This window comes from Orussus abietinus, unplaced genomic scaffold (assembly GCF_000612105.2).
Source record: "Orussus abietinus isolate OABI.00-Male unplaced genomic scaffold, Oabi_2.0 scaffold527, whole genome shotgun sequence".
Taxonomy (NCBI): domain Eukaryota; kingdom Metazoa; phylum Arthropoda; class Insecta; order Hymenoptera; family Orussidae; genus Orussus; species Orussus abietinus.
This window is the reverse complement of record NW_019394669.1, coordinates 1-21,610: the sequence shown is the minus strand read 5'-3', so window position 1 is coordinate 21,610 and position 21,610 is coordinate 1. Positions and strand designations below refer to the sequence as shown.

At 34.4% G+C, this 21,610-nt stretch overlaps 7 protein-coding genes across 11 annotated transcripts; 2 read left to right on the top strand and 5 right to left on the bottom strand.

Annotated features, from left to right (window-relative positions):
* Nucleotides 1-20: 20 nt before the first annotated feature.
* Nucleotides 21-2,047, bottom strand: LOC105703352 (60S ribosomal protein L6). 3 transcript variants are annotated; one of them, XM_012431691.2, is made up of 5 exons: nucleotides 2,030-2,047; nucleotides 1,560-1,654; nucleotides 954-1,148; nucleotides 587-860; nucleotides 21-434 (listed from the first exon to the last, which is right to left on the bottom strand). In XM_012431691.2, exons 3-5 carry the CDS (start codon nucleotides 1,146-1,148, stop codon nucleotides 88-90), a joined length of 816 nt encoding a protein of 271 aa, XP_012287114.1. In that variant the 5' UTR covers nucleotides 1,560-1,654; nucleotides 2,030-2,047; the 3' UTR covers nucleotides 21-87. The 3 variants fall into 3 exon arrangements, with proteins under 3 accessions (XP_012287114.1, XP_012287115.1, XP_012287116.1); XM_012431692.2 differs by lacking the exons at nucleotides 1,560-1,654; nucleotides 2,030-2,047 and adding an exon at nucleotides 1,370-1,486; XM_012431693.1 differs by lacking the exons at nucleotides 1,560-1,654; nucleotides 2,030-2,047 and adding an exon at nucleotides 1,395-1,419.
* A 488-nt stretch (nucleotides 2,048-2,535) lies between these two features.
* Nucleotides 2,536-9,859, top strand: LOC105703349 (two pore calcium channel protein 1). Of its 3 annotated transcripts, XM_012431686.2 has the most exons (13): nucleotides 2,536-2,801; nucleotides 3,284-3,326; nucleotides 4,129-4,313; nucleotides 4,375-4,539; nucleotides 5,353-5,478; nucleotides 5,986-6,293; nucleotides 6,418-6,698; nucleotides 6,774-6,992; nucleotides 7,054-7,173; nucleotides 7,324-7,663; nucleotides 7,759-8,060; nucleotides 8,143-8,249; nucleotides 8,392-9,859. In XM_012431686.2, exons 1-13 carry the CDS (start codon nucleotides 2,784-2,786, stop codon nucleotides 8,632-8,634), a joined length of 2,457 nt encoding a protein of 818 aa, XP_012287109.1. In that variant the 5' UTR covers nucleotides 2,536-2,783; the 3' UTR covers nucleotides 8,635-9,859. The 3 variants fall into 3 exon arrangements, with proteins under 3 accessions (XP_012287109.1, XP_012287107.1, XP_012287108.1); XM_012431684.2 differs by lacking the exon at nucleotides 3,284-3,326 and having other exon boundaries at nucleotides 4,096-4,313; XM_012431685.2 differs by lacking the exon at nucleotides 3,284-3,326 and having other exon boundaries at nucleotides 2,537-2,801.
* Nucleotides 9,855-11,217, bottom strand: LOC105703351 (mevalonate kinase). Its single transcript, XM_012431690.2, has 2 exons — nucleotides 10,310-11,217; nucleotides 9,855-10,235 (listed from the first exon to the last, which is right to left on the bottom strand). The coding sequence occupies exons 1-2, from the start codon at nucleotides 11,195-11,197 to the stop codon at nucleotides 9,972-9,974; spliced, it is 1,152 nt and encodes a 383-aa protein (XP_012287113.1). The 5' UTR covers nucleotides 11,198-11,217; the 3' UTR covers nucleotides 9,855-9,971.
* A 208-nt stretch (nucleotides 11,218-11,425) lies between these two features.
* LOC105703350 (bolA-like protein 2) lies at nucleotides 11,426-14,219 on the bottom strand. The gene is made up of 3 exons (XM_023432973.1): nucleotides 14,086-14,219; nucleotides 11,736-11,830; nucleotides 11,426-11,564 (listed from the first exon to the last, which is right to left on the bottom strand). Exons 1-3 carry the CDS (start codon nucleotides 14,146-14,148, stop codon nucleotides 11,468-11,470), a joined length of 255 nt encoding a protein of 84 aa, XP_023288741.1. The 5' UTR covers nucleotides 14,149-14,219; the 3' UTR covers nucleotides 11,426-11,467.
* LOC111673837 (dolichyl pyrophosphate Man9GlcNAc2 alpha-1,3-glucosyltransferase) lies at nucleotides 12,175-14,220 on the bottom strand. The gene is made up of 2 exons (XM_012431687.2): nucleotides 14,086-14,220; nucleotides 12,175-13,987 (listed from the first exon to the last, which is right to left on the bottom strand). Exon 2 carries the CDS (start codon nucleotides 13,912-13,914, stop codon nucleotides 12,301-12,303), a length of 1,614 nt encoding a protein of 537 aa, XP_012287110.1. The 5' UTR covers nucleotides 13,915-13,987; nucleotides 14,086-14,220; the 3' UTR covers nucleotides 12,175-12,300.
* Nucleotides 14,221-14,957: 737 nt separating this feature from the next.
* On the top strand, nucleotides 14,958-19,256 carry LOC105703363 (N-alpha-acetyltransferase 25, NatB auxiliary subunit). Its single transcript, XM_012431720.2, has 10 exons — nucleotides 14,958-15,176; nucleotides 15,318-15,542; nucleotides 15,742-15,995; nucleotides 16,066-16,289; nucleotides 16,452-16,770; nucleotides 16,876-17,180; nucleotides 17,257-17,515; nucleotides 17,586-17,831; nucleotides 17,918-18,520; nucleotides 18,888-19,256. The coding sequence occupies exons 1-10, from the start codon at nucleotides 15,116-15,118 to the stop codon at nucleotides 19,107-19,109; spliced, it is 2,718 nt and encodes a 905-aa protein (XP_012287143.1). The 5' UTR covers nucleotides 14,958-15,115; the 3' UTR covers nucleotides 19,110-19,256.
* Nucleotides 19,257-19,673: 417 nt separating this feature from the next.
* Nucleotides 19,674-21,566, bottom strand: LOC105703364 (protein ABHD11). The gene is made up of 4 exons (XM_012431721.1): nucleotides 21,199-21,566; nucleotides 20,975-21,134; nucleotides 20,529-20,894; nucleotides 19,674-20,213 (listed from the first exon to the last, which is right to left on the bottom strand). The coding sequence occupies exons 1-4, from the start codon at nucleotides 21,315-21,317 to the stop codon at nucleotides 19,896-19,898; spliced, it is 963 nt and encodes a 320-aa protein (XP_012287144.1). The 5' UTR covers nucleotides 21,318-21,566; the 3' UTR covers nucleotides 19,674-19,895.
* Between the last annotated feature and the right edge of the window lie 44 nt (nucleotides 21,567-21,610).

The following is a 21,610-nucleotide window of genomic DNA, read 5'->3' as shown; positions in this document are numbered from 1 at the left end:
AAGGAAATGATGAACTATTCTTAGCTTTCTCAATCTTTATTTCTCCACCATGAATAGACATGAAACGATGGAAATATGTAGAACCGCTTAGAATTTCAACCTATGCGGGTATTGGCTGCTGCGTAAACCAAACATTGCTGACAAGTATGTGAAAAGTAATTTCTTATCTGGATGTTTCTTAATCGCAGCGATGACAAGTTTATCCACTGTCTTCTGATCAGCTTTCCGTTCATCGCTTGGTTTGTATTCCTCTTTCTTCTTAGCAAAAATATCTCCTTCCTCCTTTTTAGCACGCTTATCACGTTTCCTTTTAAAATAATCATCATTGATCTGTTCAGGAAGCTTAAAGCCAGTAAGATCAATTTTTGTAGAAGTGGCGATTACATAGTTTTGGCTCACCCTTCTTAAAGGACAAGCATTAATCAGGAAAGGACCTGTTAAAAAAGATGAAGATTACTGAAACTTATTTTATCATATTAAACAAGTGATTCGTTGCATTTGTTAAAATTTAATATTAAAACAAAACAAAGCTTCTTTAAACATGAACACATTCCACTCCAATGACGAAAAAAAAAATTAAACTTACCAGTTACTAACAACAGACCACTCTTAAGTTGCTTCAAGAAGACAACACGCTTTCCTTTGTGTTGACCAGCTAAAAGAATACAGATTGTTCCAGGTTTTAAAGATGATCTTAAATACCGACGATGATCTCGGAAACATTTCTTAGCATGATGAACAGTTACTGGATCTGCAGTAGGGTAATTGGCTCTTCTTTTCTTTAGTAAAACTATACGTTTTCCTCCATTCTTTTCCCCCCTAATCTGTTTCTCAACAGATACAGGTTTTTTGGGTTTTGGCTGTTACGGAATTAAAAGATTAGTCAACATATATGAACTATATTTACAAAGGTTCATTTTAAAAAATTAAGAAAATATACAAATATTACTCACAGTTTTTGGGGTTTGTTTTCCAAGAAACTTATAAATTGCCTTTTTATGGAACATTCGTGTACGACTGAACCTGTACACTCCATTACCGAGGTCATAATTCCTAGGCCTGATCTTCTTAAGCTTAGGCGTGGCGGCACCAGTTTCTGGTGCCTTTTCCTTTTCCTTTTCCTTTTCCTGAGCCTTTGTACTCGCCATCTGAAATGTTAAACACATATGTATCTAGCTTAAATGTCCACACAATTTGTAGTACGTCTTTCATCTCGAAAACATTGAAAAACAAATCGACTGTAATTTTGTCAACAATTTAGGAAATCTGTCACACTTTATCTCAGATGATTTAATTTCTAACATTTTTAAATTAATAACACATCGATTCAACAATAAATAATGGTCACATAGGTAAGTTTGCAACTGACATGCCGCACGTATACAATCTTGCACCTTGTGGATTATCAGCTGAAATTAGGAGCTCTACCAAAAATATGACATGTATCGTCTAAAAAAATTTGTTTTGTTGCGATATTTACGTAGTACGTTATTTTAACTTCGTACAAATTGAAGGATTACTTGGATATTGTGGGAAGAATTCGAACAAGGTTAACTTACCTCGAAACAGGCGATCGAAAGAGTCTCCCTCTGCCAGGCGTTTCACGTACTACAAGCGAATCATTGCTGCCAATTTCTTTTTAAATAATAAAAATCTGGAAGTAGTACTTTCATATTTTGACATTTCTTTATCAAATGTTATTATCAATCCAACAAAACACACGGTGGGCATAAAATATGGGTTTATATCTAACTTAACAGATGCTACTTGTTCACATTTAAATTTCAAGTTACAGTTCGTACAAAAATCTGCGATTTCATGACCGACAGGATACTGACAGCACTCATAATGTTACGCGTCGCAGATTTAAGTTATATAAATGCAAGTTAATTGCCGTGAAGGACGATCATAAAGACCGCAAAAGTAAAATGCCAGAAACTAAAGAATTGCTGTATCAAATATATTAAAAAAAAAAAACTATCCTTTATAAACACAATACAATTTCTCATATTATGTACATAGGACTCACAACGAATTTTATAACTTTCTGAATAACGAGGTTAATTGAATTTTGTTTCCAATTCTGCTTGATTTCATGTCAACTCGATCTTATTCCTTTTCGTCCAAGACATTACGTCAACTAGATAATATTATACTGAATATTCCCAAGTTCTATATTTAATAGCTACGTCATGCAATTTTGCACCCACGCAAGAGTATATTCTCGCAAAAGGAGTAAATAAGGAGAAATTGCGCTTCTGACATAACGGAATTAACCAAGCATATGACGTTGACGGTCTACTTTCGCATGCCTCATGCGTAACTCCACTCCAACCTCTGGGAGACCACTTTATCTCTCTCGCTCCTATACCTCGAATAAGTGCGACGAAGAGGGTCTTATGCGAGTGAAGCATAGAGGATACCTGACGACGATCCTAACCTCATCCTGAGTACCCCTTGTAGTGTCTATTAGGTCTTTTACTCGAATGACGTATACAGGTTAATACACGCTAAAAGTGTGAATGTGGCGATATAGAACGCGAGTGCCGATGCATCCATGCGTGCGTACTATTCCGGTGATGCAGACTGATGCAGACGGACTTCGTCCGTACTCCATGATGGATGTGATGTGTTCGAGCCGTAAGGTGCAACTTTAATTTGCAACTCTGACACCGTCGTCGCCCAATTGTGCTACGACATGACTTCGCCCAACAATCACGGACTTGTCAGAGGTTACCAGCGTTTCACCGAAGATGCGGCTCTCGATTTAGCCCACGAAGACTATGGGTCGTCCAGTCCCAGTGAGTTTTTTTGAGAGCAACTTTCAAGCTCCGGAAGTAAGCGCAGGACTTTCTGGCCAATGCGTTTTGCATTAGAGAGAAATAAATAGTAGTGGTATATGTAAAATTGTTAGTTGCAATAAATGTTAGTAGTAATTAAATTAAGCAAGCTTTGTTCGATGGTGTGGATACCGTTTCAATTGGATACTCTCGATTAAAGGTGAATTAAGCTGGATAACATTGGATTAGATGTAACGAAGTTAAAGTAGTTCCAAATCTAATTTGATGAATAAAAGTGCATACAAAGTTTGCTTTTATATGAGTCAGATGGGTTGTACCCACGATTGATAAAACATTCATAATACGGGAGTAAATATCTCCACAGTGTGAAACACTGCGGTAGATAAGAGGCAAATGTCTATAGTAACATCTTATTGTACTCCTATACGTGATTTATTTATGTTAACATTAAACAGTTTATTGGTACAAATGCTCTATTTTAGATAAAGCAGAAATTGCATACGAATTTATGTTCATGCGATCAAGGTAAAAAATCAAATTTTTCATTTGGTCCGTAAGTAGCACGTGTACTTTGTAACTAGTCAGTTGATTTGTTAATCTACTCATGTGATAACTTATGATTAAAGCATTTAAGCATTACATTACTCGATGCAAATATATTAGACTCAGCCTTTTGATACAAAAACCACTGAGTGATATATTTATATTAAAATTGATTCTTCCACTCGCATCATAAATTACTGTTTGAGGATGATATGTATATTTGTAAAATATATTTCATAGTGATTCTTTGACGTTTTACACTGTTATTACTGTGTATCATGACTCTCAATACAGACATGACCTATTTCCTCGTTATAAGAAAGCCAGATAATATTCTTAAAATAAGATCAGTAGGAATATTACCAGCTATTTCATTTTATATCGCTTTAACGGTACATGGTAGTTAACAAATAGAAATATGTGATCTAGTAGTAGTAATGTTAGTCATACCACAAAGTTTTTGTACCTACACTGTAAATAATTTTTTTGTGCTCTTTAAAATAACACACATTTTAAATGTACTTCTTACTTACATCTTCGTTTGCTTAACATTTCTAACACATGTCCAAATATTACTGATATTTTCTACTTGTGTCTGTTCCATGGTAATTTTGAATAAGAAATTATCAGAAACCTTGATGGTTATCTAAGCCGAAAATTGCCTGCTAATTTGATAAAGCACTAATGGATTGCACGTCGCTCCTATGCATGCTTATTTCATTGCCCTATGCGTGCTTTTAATTTTTTCTAGAATATGGGTCTATGTTGTCTTGCCCTTCCTCAGACAGACATGTAAGGACGTCACCAAATGGAAACCTCGATGTACCAAATGATGCAGGCTATCGAATCACTTTGAGGGGGACTGAAGCAGCTTTGTCGGAGAGTGCTGCTCTTGCAAGACATGCAGCGGTTTTGGATGCAGACATGCATTGGGAAATGAATTATCACGAGGCAGCAATTTTTTTAGAAGTACGTATACCGGTTTTATAAAATAATGTATATATTTATTTTATACAATACTTTGCTACAGGAAGGAAGAAACAACGAGAAATTCGATTCTCATCCCCGACATCCTGAGGATTTACCAGCATACCTTTTAGTGCATAATAATTGGTATTACGGCCTTGACTTATTAACGTCTCTTATTCTTTTGGCATTAGCCCTTGTGGAAGAGCCAGCCATTCCGTTATTTCAGGTAAATTTTATATCGCAAAGCATAATATATTTACAGCTGAGTGTATGAGCTAAGAATTTTTCCCAAATGTGTGTTTTCATTTAATTGTTTAAAATTTTAATAATTATCAGGTGATCACTCTTTTCGCTAACACTATATCACTTTCTATAAATTGATCATGTATTCAATTCGAACCTGAACATAATTATCATCAATGTATCAATGTCAAATTACAGTGTTTAAAATTCAATACATATTCACTCGGTAAGATCCGAACGTGAGTCCACTCTTCAGCAGATTGATTGTAAGTCGTCCGATGTTGCATTTGTAAAAATTAGCAGAACATAAAGAAAAACAAATAAAAAAGTAAGTTTCCCTCTTCGATTTTTAACAAATATAGGATTTTGATGATGCATGATTTCAACTACACGATGGTCAGAAAAATCCATATGTTAGTGTACATTTTTCTGTTTTCAGTATTTCAATATACGTATAATAATTGAAATTGCATTTTCTAGTACTTGTCAAATATCCGATACTTACATTCATATTACTTAAACCTTTATCTCTGAAAAGGCGTGTTTTGTTCCTTTTTAACTAATATTACTAGTGAATGATTCCGACTTGTTGCTAAACATTGTTTTAACGTTTTGTGAAAGTTGATACAATTCACCACAGTGACTCTTAAAAAAACACGTAACAAGTTATACAAGCGTCAAAAGTATAACACTTTTGTTGCTCCATATATTACATTTAAGTTCTGCTATACATTTGCCTCTCTAAATTATCGTACTACTATTTGCCTACTATTTTTTGATGATATCATTTTTTTAGTTGCCGGTATGGGCGCACGGATCCATAGAGTTATTTGCTCTGATTACAATTGGCGTTGAATTAGCGCTAAAATTGAGATGGATAGGATGGGGAACTATTTTAAAGCATAAACGTACTATGCTTAAGGTAAAAGATTTGAATTTCATTTACATTCTACTAGGTTACGATGTTAAAGGCACATATTTGATATTTCAACGAGTATAAATTACATTTGGTAACACAGATAATAAATCTTTCATTCAATTTTAACTTGACATTGGTTCTGTCAGCTGAGTATTACATTCATTATGCAATACGCTACACGTGTCGGGTAGACATCAGATTACTGGATCCCAGACTAATCCAGCTCAAAGTTGATTTACTGGAGTGTTTGAATCGTTCGTGATATAAGATTGTATCAATAATGAACCTCTGTTCTGAACCCCATTCGATATTTCAAATGGTTTTTGACTGTCTTTCAAAACGTATTTTATCAAACCTGTTTTTAAATTCTATTGTTATATATCATAAATATTATTTAAGAAATTTTTATAGATTATTTCTTGTAATAACAGTGAATATATCATTAAAAGCCGTTATGTCTATCATGGATATGATATTAACGGGTAATTAACAGATGTTTCTTTGTTACAGTGCATTACCCTAGCAATTATGTTTGTCGAGGCCATGATAGTACTAGCTCGACAATCTTCCCACTTTAGAGTAACTCGTGCACTAAGGCCTATTTTTCTAGTAGACACAAAATATTGTGGAGGAGTCAGAAGATTCATCCGACAGATATTACAAACTCTGCCACCAATCCTTGATATGCTGGGACTTCTTTTATTTTTCATGCTTACGTACATGGTTTTGGGCTATTACATGTTCAGTGAAATGAACAGGAACTTTCGTACCCTACAAGACAGCTTTGTGAGCTTGTTCGTTCTGCTTACTACTGCGAAGTGAGTGACACAAGTAGTGTTTATATATTCTCGTGGTGCACAAACGTACAGATTATACTTATTACGAGGAAACATGAATCAAGGAATGAAGGTCTGCACAAAAGTTAATTAATCCTGTATCTAGTTTCCCAGATGTCATGATGCCGTCTTTTTCGAGGAACAAATGGTATGCGATCTACTTCGTATCTTATTTAAGTACAATGCTCTACGTGATGATGAACTTGATGCTGGCCGTGGTAAATGAAACTTTCACGTCCGCGGAGCGGGATAAATTTAAAAAGTTGCTTCTTCATAAGAGGAAGGCCTGCCAGCATGCTTTCAAGTTGTTAGTTTCTAAGCAAAATCCTGACAAAATGAGATTTCGTCAGTTTGAAGGCCTCATGCGATATTATGCACCGCATAAATGTACGTTTCCTTTGTTATTATTTATATTTTATATCTGAGAGATGAAGTATGAATGCAGGCATACAAAACTTACAGCTACTTTGGATGTCATTCTGATGTTTCGGCACATGAATGCATCGGGCAATGGGGTCCTCACTACTGAAGAATTCTCATCGGTCTACGATGCCACTACTCTTCGATGGGAATTGCAATATTCGAGTGTACCGTGGTATCACGCTGCGTGGCATCCTTTGCAAATGCTGTGTACAGCTGCTCATACCGCGATCTCGTGGCCGTACTTCGAAGTGATAGTTTGTACGTAAGATATGACAGTATCGAAGAAATGGTAAATGTGAAAGAAACAAATTTTTTACAGATACTGCGATTATTGGTAACGGAATTTCAATGCTAGCGAGACTCGTGCAGCCTAACGAAAGCGTGCAGGAGTCCGTACACATGTTTGCTGCATGTTGGGATACCCTACTTTTTGGAGGACGTAAGTTTTTTTTTTTTTAGTATATTCTTATTGGTGTAAAAAATATTAATTCTATGCAAATGGGCACACTCTTGCAATAAGAGTAAACCTCGCTTATTTGATTATTTCATATCAGTCCATTACATTAAAAGGCTTTGGTCTTATTTTCAGTGTTCGTAGCTGAGGCATTGACTAAATTATTAGGCCTTGGTATAAGACGTTACCTGAGCTCTGGTTGGAATCTTTTCGACATGGGAACGTCAATTATGACTTTAGTGGCAGCATGTGGTTTAACGTTGTTCCCGAACGCCACGTTTCTGGTAGTCTTCAGACCACTAAGACTCCTGAGATTATTTAAATTGAAAAAACGATACCGAGATGTCTTCGGTACATTAGTCATTTTAACGCCGTTAATGTGCTCGACTGCAATCGTTATGCTCGTTTTATATTACTTTTTTGCCATTATCGGAATGGAATTGTTCGCAGGCTACGATATGCGAAACTGTTGCAAGTACGTATTCTGTGGCTCGGCTCTATTTTCACTTTTTCCTTTATTGTATGTATGTCTTATTTGTACAAAATATATATATTTGTTTTTCTTTTTAGAAACACGACAGTCGAAGATTTTTATAAGTATTCTGTGAATGGAAGCAATACATTGGGGTATTACTACTTGAATACGTTTGACAATCTCGCTGCGAGTTGTATGACCCTCTTTGAATTAACCGTTGTAAATAATTGGTTTATACTCATGAACGCTTATGCAGCCACTGTAGGCTTGTATACTCGAGGATACTTTATGATATTTTATTTGGTTACTATGATCGTACTGACTATTGTGGTCTCTAGCTTTTTGGAAGCCTTTAGATTTAGGATACAGTATAAAAGATCAACAACAAAACGTGATGGTAAATCTATAAGGAGATTAGATATAAAATAGCACGTATAACTGGTGGAAAGATATTTTATGGTACAATTTTTTGTTCACAGAGGAGAAGATGTTGCACGAAGAGGTCGAATTAAAGTGGGACGAGTTGCAATCTCTACTTCAGGACTTTCAGTTTTTGGACCAACTTAGATCGTTTTTAATCGTTGGCGTAAGGATCCTATTTATTTATGAATTAATTGGATCATTATTAACAAATACTATTCATTCGTTTGTGGAATATTAATTTTTATCATATTTATATTGGCTGGTAAACGTAATTGACTTAAGATAGCAATTTCAATTGTCTACAGGGTACGACAGCATTTATTGGCTCTCGTCCACGAACAAGAGAAGTTCTGCAACGGCGAATGTACACTCATGAAATAAATGAGTGGCTAGCTGAAGCTAAATTAGAGGAGAAACACAGTGGATCGGAACGCCTGGAGGAATCGGATGAATCTAGATCTGCTGATGGTACTACCAGTCCTAATCATACTGTATTGAATGGAGGTCCATTATCTCAACGGTATAATGACGTTACTAGCCCTATGTAACACTTCCACGGTGCACTAGTATTAGCAAATTAGATATTTTACAGATAGAGCGGAACAAAAACGTAAACAAAATGATGATCGATATTATAGGATCGTTTTTATTTTGTGGACGTAAGAAAGGCTAATGCCTAGAATATTTGAGGATTTTAACATAATTTTTTTTGGCTTCCTCACTCTTCCAAAAGTCACAGTATGTGCATTAATAATATGCAGTAGATATGAGGTCGATACGGTAATTGTAATATTAGATGTTAGGTTTACTCACGTTTTGTTACTGTGGATGCAAATGACTAATTGCTGGACATAATAGAGCATCGCAGCAATGAATTTTATTCCTTAGTATTAGTAGTATAATCTACTAATGCTAATATCATTTTATACATGAAATCAAGACTTACTAAAAGGAAAGTAACGTTCATTTTCATCTTACTTTTCATTAATAATGTGCTGGCTGGTCCATGTATGACGATAATTACTTAGCTTTGTAGACGTTATTTTAAACATTTGACTAAAACGAGACCTTATTACAAATGTATAATATTGGATACTCTTCTTCATGTAAACAATTTAACTTATTTGAATACAGAAACAAAGAATTCGGAGGTTGAAAAATATCCTTGAGCTTTAAAAATGTAACATCGTTCCATCTTTGATTGAATTACATGATGCAATACTTTGTTCAATTATATTATATATTCTTCAAACAAAAATCTATGCGTTTACAGTATCATAATACTAGTATGACGTGTTCAAAAGATATGTTAAAACGGAAATATTACAAATTACAAGTTTACGTTAATATTACACAAAATATTGTGATTTCTGTTTAACGTTGTCCAAAGGTTTTGGAATAGACAATTAGTCAATTTTATATTTGAAATATAATTTATACTTTCAAGGATAGTAATAACTGTACTAAGTTTTAATGCCAGTGCAATATTGAATTCTGAGTCTCAATTATATTCCACACGTTTAGTTGTTTAGAGATTATGTTTATCCTGAAGATGACAGCTTTTTAATTGAGTATTAATGATATTTTATATTGTGATATAGTATAAATAATAAAATATAATTTAATTATATAAGCTAATCACATTTTCACCATATAAGGTAGTAGAAACAAGAATGTACTGACCAAATTATGTACAAAACATTAATTTAAACATATGCATCACAAAATATGTCACTCACTGTATTTGTTGAATAAAAACAACATGCAATATTATGAAATGTCTAATCTTTCAATTCAAATACAAATCTCAAAACTGACAAAAATACCCTTCTTTTGTTTAACAAAACAAACTACATTTGAAATACTTATACGAGAGAGTTTTGTTTCAATCAAGGTGAATTTGCACTCCTGGGCCCCCTAGATTAGTTAACGATACGAGATAACCATTGGCAATTAATTTTCTTGAAATACTTGAAATAGTTTCACTCGGAGTGTCTGGCAAAAGTAAGATGTAAGCGTATCCACCTCCACCAGCACCTGTCAGTTTTGCTGCGAGTCCATAATTCTTGGCCTCTGCACAGATTCTATCCAATGATGGATGTGATGTTTGACACGAAGACAATAACCCCTGATTTAGTTCAATAAGAGTCTGAAAAATAAGGCAATGCATTGCATAAAAATGATCACTTACGAGTGATACGGAGTTGAATATTTGTTACGTACCATTAATTCCTGATACACTGCATAAAGCAAAGCATCGGAACTTTCAGGAAAACTTCGCATCTTCTTAATGATATTCAGAGCTTCGTTCGAGACATTGTCTATGGCATCGAAGATGGGGCCAAAAATATTAGGATATTTATTTTTAAGTTCTATTAAACGCTCCACTAATGCTTTTGTGCTTCTTTGAACTCTCGTGTCTACTAGAAGTACTCTCATACTTTTTACTCCATATATCGGCTCCAAAGATTCGCCTTTTTTGAATTTTATTATACTGCCATATGTACATACCGAGTTATCTATACCAGATGGAGTGCCGTGCATAATTCTTTCACAGTTCAATGCATATTTTGATATTATCTTTAAGTAAGTGCTATCTAAAACTTCAGGCGTGCCTTTTTGGAGACGAGACCAATGCAAGAAAGCAGTCGCTAAAGAAACGGCAAAGGAAGCCGAGCTGCCCAATCCTGAACCAATTGTTAACGCAGTGTTGACGTTAACCTCAAATGGTTTTACATTGATTCCTTCATTCTGGGCAATGCTAACCAATAAATAGAAAAATGCTTCTAAACTCTGTCGCTGAGGAGCCTTGGGAATGTTCATAGTTTCTACTAACTTTTGTATGTTACCGTAAAATGTTTCGTAGCTGTCATTGACTTTAGGAGAGTTATCACTGAAGCAAAACCTTCTGATTTGCTCCAATGGTAAGCTTAAATCCAAGAATACTTTTGGCATCGATAGGCGAATACATTGCTCGTTTTCAGGAAGTTCTTTAAAGTCTACAGTAGTACGCAGATCTACGCTGGCTGCTAAAGCTGTCTTTCCATAGACTACCGCATGTTCTCCGAAAAGAATCACTTTACCTGGTGCCGATACCTCAAAATGAATCATTTTCGTTTCTCTTTTTTAATTAACTAGTCATAAAATGTCATGCACAGCACTCGCAAGATTACAACCGTAAATGCTAGAATAAACAAGTTAACTCTCTTTTTATTCAATATATTAATAATATTTTACGAGAAATGAAAATTACTGGGTAGAAAGATCAAAAGTAGTGAGAATAGAAAAGGCTTGTAATGTTTATAGTCAGAACATCGTCTCTCTATTTTGAAGTTTAATCCTTCATTGACTATTTCCTAGCAAATTCTAAAGGAATCATTATCAAGCGTGCTTCTTTTTCCACTGTTCTGGTGTTAACGTCTGTTGTGAAAACGCATGAATTTCTTTCAGTTCTTCTTCCAAAACTGAATTTACCAGTCTGTAATATATTATAATATCCATTAAAATCGTACACATTGTTTGGTTTGAGTAATAAAATGTAAAATAGGAAATTGCATAAAGAAGTGATAATCTGTTATACAATAATTGTTTCGTTTTAGTATGCAGAATATATTTGCAGTACTATCGAAGTTTATCAATCTTAAAGTACCTGTGCCGTTGCAGTAAAGGTTTCCCTTCAAATTTATCAGAGACAATCACCACAGAGAACTTTGCGCCACAACCATCAGATTGATCTTCAACTTCCTGTAACATGCAGAAATCTTTAACTCAATCTTTATATACAATTAAAGAAATTAATGAGTGCAATCATTTAAGTATGATCGATATGATAAGGGTGGAAAATGTATAGAAATTACAATATTTAATATTATTACATTCCTCATATTATTTTTTCAGCTAATAAAATATTTCCCCACATTTTATGTGCAACTATTTGCTATATTTATAAAAGGGACATTAAAGAATGCTTGATATCATAGAATAGTTATGTTTACTATAAGAGAGGACAGAAAGAATACACTGCTTTATTTATACATACGTTTATTAAAAAATAAACTTATCTACATACAAGATTTCTCTTATTTTCATGATTAAGAATGCACCTCAAAATGAATTTCAACAAAAATTTAATATTTAAATTATGAATTTTTCACCATGCTGGATTGTTCGAATATTTGCACTGAGTACGCACACAAATTTCAAAATTATTTCTGTTAACTTGATTTCACCTTTTGGATCGAAAGCTGCCCTATTTTATAAAACTGATAGAAATTAAAATAGCAGAAAAACAGAACAAAGTGACAACAAGAATAAATTGATATTAGCAATGGAAACAGATCAGGATATCTCTCTGGAGGTTTTACAGCTCGAATGCATAAAATTAAGAGTAAAGTACCTAACATAGATGCGTAGAATAATTGCCTTCTCAATAAAAAATAGTCACATAACTTTAAAGTTGCACGTTCAAGGAAACTTTTTTGTTTTACTGCGATCTTATGTTTACGATTCGACTCTTTTTGCTGCAGAGAATGATCATGTCCAGGTTTCCTCATGTCAAAGAGCAGAATTGATGGATACATCCATGTTACAGATATGAAATAAAATAAGGAAGTAGCACAGAATGCAAGAAATAAATTATCTTGTATAAGCAACGGTAGCATACTAAAAGATGAAATCATTAAGAACCAAAAACATGGAAACGGATCATTATGAAAATGCAATAGAACAGGAATAGCAACAAGGAGAATCGTTTTCTCGTGAACTTGAAATGAGAATAAGAAAAATCCTAAGGCTGAATTTATTAATGCAACTACAAATTTCTCTTTGCATGGTTCCATGTACAAATTGAAGCAACTTGGAAAGATGGTTATTGCTGTTAATGCTAGACAAATTTTAGCTAACTGAGCATTGGCCCAACCTGTTTGCAATTTATAGATTACATTAAGAGCACACCAAATATTTGCCACTTTATCTTCAAACACTCCTCTAGAAAAAGGAAATAGTCTTGAAATTGCATCAATAAAGGTTGTACATTCGTAAGTAAAAGGAACCCAGATCAATGCAAATGTTATTATTACTGCTAAAGAAACACACGTTAAAGTATAAAAACAAGATTTAAATGACTTCTTTCTTCCAGGAGTGTTGCAGCCGAGTATATAAAAGAAAAATGGAAGTGCATGATATAACTCCATCTGCTTATAATTCAATGCCAGAACAAATAAAATTGATCCAACAATAGGCATATCCTTTAATATAGCTGTTACAGCACCAATGAAAAATCCCAATGAAGCACAGTTATATTGAAAATGTCCATGATCTATCAGAATCAATCCAGGAAAATATAATATTATTACTAATATAAGATCACATTTATCAAAACCAAAAATATTCTGTTGGTTTATCTGTAAAAACTTGAATTTTTTTATATTTGTATACATAACATAAAACAGAGCAGCTGGTACATAGGTCATTAAGTCCGTGATTAAAACAGATAGTCTCATGAAGTACTTATGACCTTCGCTTTCATAACCACGAGAATTATGCAGAGATACATATTTATAGTTAGTTTTGTTAGCGATCATTCCTAATAATAGGCTATGGTATGCCGTTAATGGTGGATAATCTAATCCCCAATATAGGAGATCATTGTTTGTCGAATTGGTGTACCACTGCTTTACAGGTAAATTTAATGTTATTTCTTGCCAATGACGTTGCGCTTCGTAATCACCATACATGGGTGGTTTGTCCATCCCACTGTACGGGTGATAAGTGATACACCATCTTAAGAGTATCGCTACTGCAATAACGATTATTGTATGTCCACTCATTGGTTTGCAAGTTCCTTGTTATACTACTCTGGTATTAAATTAATGTTCGGAAAATAATGTGGGAATCTGACAGCTGAAAAAATGTGAGGTTTCCGCAGTAATTTTTAGGTTAAGTATTCCGATACTTTTAACCTGTTCGCATATGCACTATAATAACATTGAAGTACTTACCACATGTAAAGCTCCAAGCTCTGTGATTAATTTATTCTTAATGTAATCTTCCGTATATGGCATACTAAAGTGAAATTTATCAACTCTGCCGTGCCACAGTTATTTACATTATATCCTCCTCACTTTCTTACCACTTCCACCACGTGCTCTTGCATCTCTGAAAATTCCACAAGCGCATCTAAGTCTGTCAGCAACGTAACAAAAATCCTACTTACATAAAATCCTAGACCGGTGGCCTTTGCTCCGCAGTTTTTTCTTACTCAATTCCACAGCAAACGGAAAACTGTTGGAAAATAATTTGAATCTACTGCAAGTACGCCTTGAAATATTCCTCGTTACTTTTTATACCACCTACGATCGATAAGTTATCAACAGTTATCGATAATTGTCATCGTTAAACACAATTAACGCTTTATCATTTCATAATCATCTGACCCTATCCTAACAAATTCATTCCTGAATCCTTTAACTATTTATTTTTCATAATTTTCGTTTGAACTTTCAGTTTGTATTTTTTTTTTCTAATAAACCACGTATATTTATCGATAATATCGATTACGCTTTTCCGACTATTGATATGTTTCGATCAGTTTCGATATTAATCCGTATCAATCATAGGTCGATATTCCATCCTTTCAATTTAAAGCGAAAGAAAGGTTTTGATTGGCTGTAAAGAAGGTTAAGTTCCGTTTTCACGTAATTTATTATGTAAAATACCTAGTAATTCGCTATTAAAAAGTACGTAATCACTCTGTGTATGTATGTACATACACACATGCGTAAATTAGCTAGGGTATTTTACTTACTCTTTCGTATGCGCAATCCTGCAGAAAATGGCGTTCGTTGGCATCTTCCGCCAATTTCCAGCAGCTTCATAAGCTCTTATTCATACTTCGTGCCTTTTGCTTTTTAGGTTTATGGCCGTGACCGTCGAACTTTATACAAGTCGCGGAGTATCGTGCGGATCGCGGCGAAGCGGAAGCGGTGCCTGGTGTGGTTGAAATAGCTGGGGATAACAACAAAAAGTAACATGGCGTGTAGAAACCATGCCGACAGCGCGATTAAAGAACGTCGATTACGATCGATTTACGGTAGATTCATTAGAATATCAATCGAAACGGAGAAAGTAAAGTCAACGGAGCAAGATAGAAATACGGACAATTCATATTGTAGATAGCGGTTGTACGATAAAGAGGTTATATAATTGTAGTATGTATCTTTCAAATTTTCAGACTGGTTGGATAATGGAAACAACAAAAAGGCTCTTCAAGAAGCCGAGAAGGTCCTTAAAAAGCAGTCTTCGAATCAGTGTGCCAGGGTACTTAAAGCTCTGGCCTTACTTCGTCTTGGAAAGAAGAACGTATGTCAGGTAATCGTAGACAAGGTGTGCTCCGAAGTACCATGCGAAGATATTACTTTACAAGCTATGAGCGTGTACTATAAGGAGGTGCAGCAGCGTAAGTTACTACAATCTGTTTATGTGATCATTTTGATAGATCTTTCATATCGAGCGATTGATTAAGATTTGACATTTTCTCATTGCAATGTAGTATTGCATGTCGTAACTTATATCTTTGCTATCATTAATTGAAAAGTAAAAGATTTTTAATAGAAAGAAAATATTAGCATACTTTATAGTTCAGTGTTTATTTATAGCAAATAAAATCAGTGAAATGTACGAGGCTGCGGTAAAAGCAGATCCTAATAATGAAGAACTTCTTACGCATCTTTTTATGTCTTATGTTCGACTTGGGGATTTCAAGAAACAAAAAGAAACAGCGTTAGTTTTATATAAATTGAGGAATAAAAATCCATATCATTGTTGGGCCGTTATGAGTACAGTCATGCAAGCTATGCAAGCGGACAAGAAGTTAGCTAAGAATGTTATACTACCACTTGCAGAAAAAATGGTTAGTTGTACTATTTTAGCTAACTTTTAAAATTGACTTGAGATTTTAATGTTATTTTATTGAAAAACAGATATTAAAATTAGTAAATGGTGGAAATATGGAAGCTGAGCAGGAAGTAGAACTCTATTTGATGATCTTACGACTTCAAGAAAAGTACGAAGAGGCAGTAACGGTTTTGGAAGGTCCACTTGGTTCCCTAGTATCTTATAACGTAATGTTAAAAATAGATCTGTATATAAAGTTACAAAGATATGAGGAGGCTGTAACTACCGCGACAGAGCAATTAAACTCTGAGTAAGTATCAATGGTTTAATTACCATATTAAATATTTATATAATTTCAATAAGTAATATAAGAAGACCAGTAATAATGCTAAATAAGATCTTTATATTTTTATGACTATACTTAAGATTTCTATGAACCCAACTGATTTGTATCTTGTCATTCTATTTACAGCCCAGACAACTGGAAATCTTATTTATATTACTTGACTGCTGCTTTGAAGATTCAGTCTGTAAATCAATGTTTGGAGTTCTTTCATAGCATGTGTCAATCTACTGGAAAGAAATTAAGGGCTCCTTTTCTTGCCTGTTTAGAATTATTTTTGCGTTTACAAAAGAATTGTCAAACAAATATGTTGGAGGGATTAACGCACCCAATAGATCAAATGTGTGACTATTTTAAATTATTTGGGGAGAAACCATGTGTTGTTGCAGATTTAAAATTATATTTGGGCCTTTTGAATGATAAAGAGAAACTGAAACTTCTTGAGAGGGTTCGTAAGAAATGTATAGCAGTTATATTAAGTGAACATGTATTTTTGCATTAAGCAAAATTAGGGTAATATGTCATGGTTTCTAATTTTTCATTATTTTCATAGATAGGAAATGACATAGGGGTGGAACAGGATGGATATCCTAAAGATGTGCCTCAAATGCACAGGCACATTCATTTGGAACAATTGAAACGTATTTGCGGAATGCATCACCCACCTGTCGCCGATGTAAAACGGAGAAAAGAATTGATGAAACGCTTTTGCGAGCTATATGAAAAAGGAAGTGAATTATGTCCAATTCATGAAAGGCTACCTACTGATTTTTCACCTGCTGATCCTTACGCACTTTTAGCATGTCACCTGTTATATCAATTATGGGTTGAGACCGATGATACCTCAAATTTGTACAGGTAGGTGTAAAATTTACATTGAAATCCTTTAAAAATGTGGTGAAATTGCTGAAAATATTTAATAATATTTTTACAGATCCATAGCACTGTTGGAGCATGTTTTGTTATCAAGTCCTACTAATTATTATGTAAAGATCTTGTTGATTCGTATGTATTTAGAGGTTGGACTAATAGAAGCAGCGGACCATATATTTATACTATTGGATACAAAACAGATCCAGATAGACTCTTTAGGCTACTTGCATGCGCCACTTCTTGCGCCACTTGGATATTTATCGCAAGCTTGTTTTACATACGATCAGGCTGCTAAGTTTTATGTAACCAATTATAGAGATGTATGTATATTTGAGATAAAGAATTACCAGCTTTCAACAGTTTCAGCATTAAAAATTACCACGTTTTCAGAGTGCAGATCATCTAACATTTGCGTATAAATATGGAAGTTTTGAAAGGATTCAGGACTTTATAGACTTGAGAGAACGCCTTGAAAATTCGTTGCATTTTGCAATGGTTACTGTTGATAAAATGCTGTTGGAATTATGTCAATGTGACAGTTCTACCGCATTCTTATCAACGATAACCTCGATGCATGTACAACCCGAGGAAGATTCGATTAAATGGGATCGTCTTAGAGACAATCGAGACCTGGATGTATGTATAGTGTTCGTTATACCCTACATTTTTCCAGAATTGCATTGTTTCATAGTTAAAAAGGCTTTGTTTTATATTTAAAACAGATTATGGTTGGGTGGGAGCCTATCACAGAAGAAGATGTCAATCCACGAATGCAAAAGGAGACTGAAACGTGTATGACATACCTGCTTCATGCAAGAAATGTGATTCTACGAATATTAGCCGCTTCCATTGAGTACGACACGTCATTACTTACACGCTTAGCTGATGAACTTTGGCAGCTACAACGGGATCAAATTCCGTCGATTCTTCCGAAGTTCGAAAGAAAAACTGGGAACGAAAAGTGGCGTACTTTGTTGGTTCCACTCGATTCAGTGGATCGTTTGTGTGAGAGTTATTTCTCGGAACAATTAAGTACCATTGCTCATGTTGCGGAATGCTTTTCGCATTCTCCATTTCCTGACTCGGAATGTATCCAGACCCTTAAAGAAGCTCCGTGTCTTAGGACTTTACCTCTTCCGGACCGAGACACTCCAGTCTCATACAAGGAATTTCTCTTGAGAGCTTCGACTTGTGGAGAGACTCTTGCAATGCTTAGTGCCATGTGCATTGTGCGGTCAACAGAAGTGAAACCAGATGCCTCGTTCAAGAAAGGCAAGAAAAAACGTAACACGAAGGTCGAGTCTCTTTCTCCAGAAAAGCATCAGGTGAGTCCGTTGATATTTTTCTAAATCTTATTCTCTCGATTAAATAATGGCATGTTTGAAGAGATGAGAGTGCGAAGAGTCAACTCCGAGTAAACGTGAATTGAGATATTTTCCTATATAACAATTATTCAAGAACATTCATTTCAATAGTCTATGTTATAATATAGCGTTAAAGTACAAAAATTCCAATTTTTGGAACAAGTTTTGTTGCCGAATGAATATGTCGAATACCAAGCTATATTATTTGCACTGTATTAGTATTAACGAATGACCATTCAGTAGTTTGGATATGAATTCCAAATCAAAGCTATCGGCTGATTAAAGGCATCGATGTTGATAATGAATCGTTTTTTTTTGTTCACTGCAGAGTTGGCAACAAATCGAAACACTATTAGAGGAAAGGTTACATAGCCTAGAATCTACACTTTCATCTATTGAAAATCTTGAAGTAAACACAGGCTTAAGTGATGATATGCATATGGCCAAGGAGATAGCAAAGAAAGCACAAGCAAGTATTAATCAGAGCTGTAGAGCCCTGAAAAATCGTGCCCAACGTACACTCAAACTATTAAACATTGAAAAGAGCTGAAAAACCTGGAAAGACTATCTCATAAATATCATCCATCTGCGCGTTTACTGGTTGGCAATCTTAATTTTTTTTTTTATTTATGTAACATTTCCAACGACTATTAATTACCACCGATTTATCTATAATAAAGCGACATATTCTTTTGAACTTTAGTCTTTTATTATGTTTTAACTATAAATTGTGTATAGTTAAGGCATAGTATATGTGCCAATGCAGGTAATTTTTTTATTATTTAAATCATCTACCTATGAGAAATGGAATTACCTTAAATAACGAAGCGAAATCATTGATCTTTGTATGCTATATTTTCAATTGAAATCGACCATTTTTCAGCATTTCATTATGTATCTATATTTTAAAGTGATCAAATACGATATTAGTTTCTGAATATTGCCAGACCTTCGCATCACATGAATATACATATACTGGTCTGAGCTGTGTATATTTGATGTAATAATACATTTTTTAATGTATCGTGTTGATACTATGCATTTACATTTTTTATGAAAAATCAGTCTTCAGAATAGCTCTGCAGGGCTTATACTATAGTAAAAACATTAGGAGTTTAATTTTAATTTAATATATTGATCAATATATTGTTACTACGTTATTTGCACATGTTCTATATGTACATTTGATACGTGACAATGGTGTATCCATATGCCACATGTATGTTTAAGTATACGTACATTTGATGTACCATAAGAGAGATCTATTAACAATGTATAAATTACATTTTTTAATAGTAAATACAGAAACCAGCACTACATTCACTTTTTTTTAGTTTTACCGGTCAGTTTGATTAATGAAGGAGGTTAAGATGTTAAGGAATTCTGCTGGTTTTTCTGCATGTAACCAATGACTAGCACCGGCGATATAATGAAATCGTGCTTCTGGAAATAGTCTTTTTATAGCAGGATGGTCTTTAACTTTTATATAGTCGCTATTTGATCCTCCTATGAACAGGGTTGGTCCATTGAATGATCTAGGTCCAACATCGGGAAATCGGGCGATCTGTGCCTCGAAGTGTTGTTCAAGGGCTGGAAGGTTGACGCGCCATTTATATTTTCCCGTTTCCGCTTCTACAAGATTTGTCAGTAAAAACTGAAAACAGTAATATTTCACGTGAAGCATTTAAATATAGACAAAGAAAATGTATTAAATATCACTTGTTAGTTATAAACAAGGCACAAATGTTACAATTCAACTGAAACATAATCAAATGGTTTTGATAAGTCTTGATCAATGTTTTAAAATATTTTCCTCTTACGTAGTATTGATATTTAATATCAATATTAATTTGAAAAGAAGGCCAATAACTTTTGGAGAAAAGTTAGAAATTGATATTTAAAATAAATGAAATTTATTATAATATGGAAGAATATTATATTATAACTGTTAGTTAAAATATGAACGTACCTGTCGTAGCGTGAGTGAGCTAATGGAATTAGATAATTGTTCATCCGTCATTTTGCGGGCTTTCGTCAATGATAAATTTCCATCTAATGTTATCGAGCGCATTGATTCAAAAATTTTTTTCATTGATGCAATTTCTGGTGACGTTCCAATTGGAGACATATCAACTACCACTAATTTTTCTACCACCTCTGGGTGAAAGAGTGCCACATACATCATTGTCGATCCTCCCATGCTGTGGCCGATTAGTATCGCTTTATCGATGCATAAATCCTTTAGAAGATGAATTACATCCTCTGCCATGACAGCATAAGAAACTTCGGATGAGTGTGGTGAGTCTCCATGATTTCTTGCATCAATTGCTATTACCTTTGGTTTGTGAAGGCAATTAACGAGTGGTGTAACTAGATATATAAAAGATTATATTTTTCTAAAAATGTTTGATGTACCTTACGATTTGTTTTTTGATGTATAACTTTCGCAAGAGAATTCCAATTATTTTTTGAACCAAAGAGACCATGCATTATCATTATAGGGGCTGTAGAATTTTCTTCTGCCGTATCGGCCATTGATTCATAAGAAACATATGCTAATTTGACCGTTGCTGGGCTGAATAAAATATAACTTGCATTGTAATTGTCATTATTTCTTTTTATAACCTTAAAACACTTACTTTTCTGATACATTATGCAGTTCACGTGATGCAATGTGTCTCATTGCAGGTAAGACAGTCGTCCAAATTTGCTTTCCTAGGCATTTTACACGATTACAAGGAGAGTTCATTAAAATCATTTTTGAATCTGGTCAATTCGTCCTGTCTATAATTATTTATCCACGCTTACTATTAAATTTCAGTAAATTTTGAGCAGCATTATGTTAGAAATTCGTAACCTGATACATCTTCTGTGGGGAGGAGGTTAATTTTTTAATGTTTTTGAGCGTGGGAACTTGTAAATGTCAACATGAGATGGCAGCAGCATTCATCTTCAGTAAATGTAGGACAGAGGTGAATTGAGAGATTGCTCACGGGCAGGATCACAGACAGAGATGAGTTGGGAGATTGCTCACGGGCAGGGTCGCGCGAT

Excerpts from the sequence above, each read along its gene's own strand:
- LOC105703352 (XM_012431691.2), bottom strand. The coding sequence starts at position 1,148 with ATGGCGAGTACAAAGGCTCAGGAAAAGGAAAAGGAAAAGGAAAAGGCA. Across the intron at positions 861-953 it reads GAAAACAAACCCCAAAAACT|CCAAAACCCAAAAAACCTGT; the intron begins GTGAGTAATATT and ends ATTCCGTAACAG. Across the intron at positions 435-586 it reads TGGTCTGTTGTTAGTAACTG|GTCCTTTCCTGATTAATGCT; the intron begins GTAAGTTTAATT and ends CTTTTTTAACAG.
- LOC105703349 (XM_012431684.2), top strand. The coding sequence starts at position 2,699 with ATGACTTCGCCCAACAATCACGGACTTGTCAGAGGTTACCAGCGTTTC. Across the intron at positions 2,802-4,095 it reads CTATGGGTCGTCCAGTCCCA|AATATGGGTCTATGTTGTCT; the intron begins GTGAGTTTTTTT and ends AATTTTTTCTAG. Across the intron at positions 8,250-8,391 it reads GATCGTTTTTAATCGTTGGC|GGTACGACAGCATTTATTGG; the intron begins GTAAGGATCCTA and ends AATTGTCTACAG.
- LOC105703351 (XM_012431690.2), bottom strand. The coding sequence starts at position 11,197 with ATGATTCATTTTGAGGTATCGGCACCAGGTAAAGTGATTCTTTTCGGA. Across the intron at positions 10,236-10,309 it reads CAGTGTATCAGGAATTAATG|ACTCTTATTGAACTAAATCA; the intron begins GTACGTAACAAA and ends CTTATTTTTCAG.
- LOC111673837 (XM_012431687.2), bottom strand. The coding sequence starts at position 13,914 with ATGAGTGGACATACAATAATCGTTATTGCAGTAGCGATACTCTTAAGA.
- LOC105703350 (XM_023432973.1), bottom strand. The coding sequence starts at position 14,148 with ATGCCATATACGGAAGATTACATTAAGAATAAATTAATCACAGAGCTT. Across the intron at positions 11,831-14,085 it reads AGCTTGGAGCTTTACATGTG|GAAGTTGAAGATCAATCTGA; the intron begins GTAAGTACTTCA and ends TGCATGTTACAG. Across the intron at positions 11,565-11,735 it reads CCTTTACTGCAACGGCACAG|ACTGGTAAATTCAGTTTTGG; the intron begins GTACTTTAAGAT and ends AATATATTACAG.
- LOC105703363 (XM_012431720.2), top strand. The coding sequence starts at position 15,116 with ATGGCGTGTAGAAACCATGCCGACAGCGCGATTAAAGAACGTCGATTA. Across the intron at positions 15,543-15,741 it reads CTATAAGGAGGTGCAGCAGC|CAAATAAAATCAGTGAAATG; the intron begins GTAAGTTACTAC and ends GTTTATTTATAG. Across the intron at positions 16,771-16,875 it reads AACTGAAACTTCTTGAGAGG|ATAGGAAATGACATAGGGGT; the intron begins GTTCGTAAGAAA and ends TTATTTTCATAG.
- LOC105703364 (XM_012431721.1), bottom strand. The coding sequence starts at position 21,317 with ATGATTTTAATGAACTCTCCTTGTAATCGTGTAAAATGCCTAGGAAAG. Across the intron at positions 20,895-20,974 it reads ATCAAAAAACAAATCGTAAG|GTAATAGCAATTGATGCAAG; the intron begins GTACATCAAACA and ends CACAAACCAAAG. Across the intron at positions 20,214-20,528 it reads GCTCACTCACGCTACGACAG|TTTTTACTGACAAATCTTGT; the intron begins GTACGTTCATAT and ends TACTGTTTTCAG.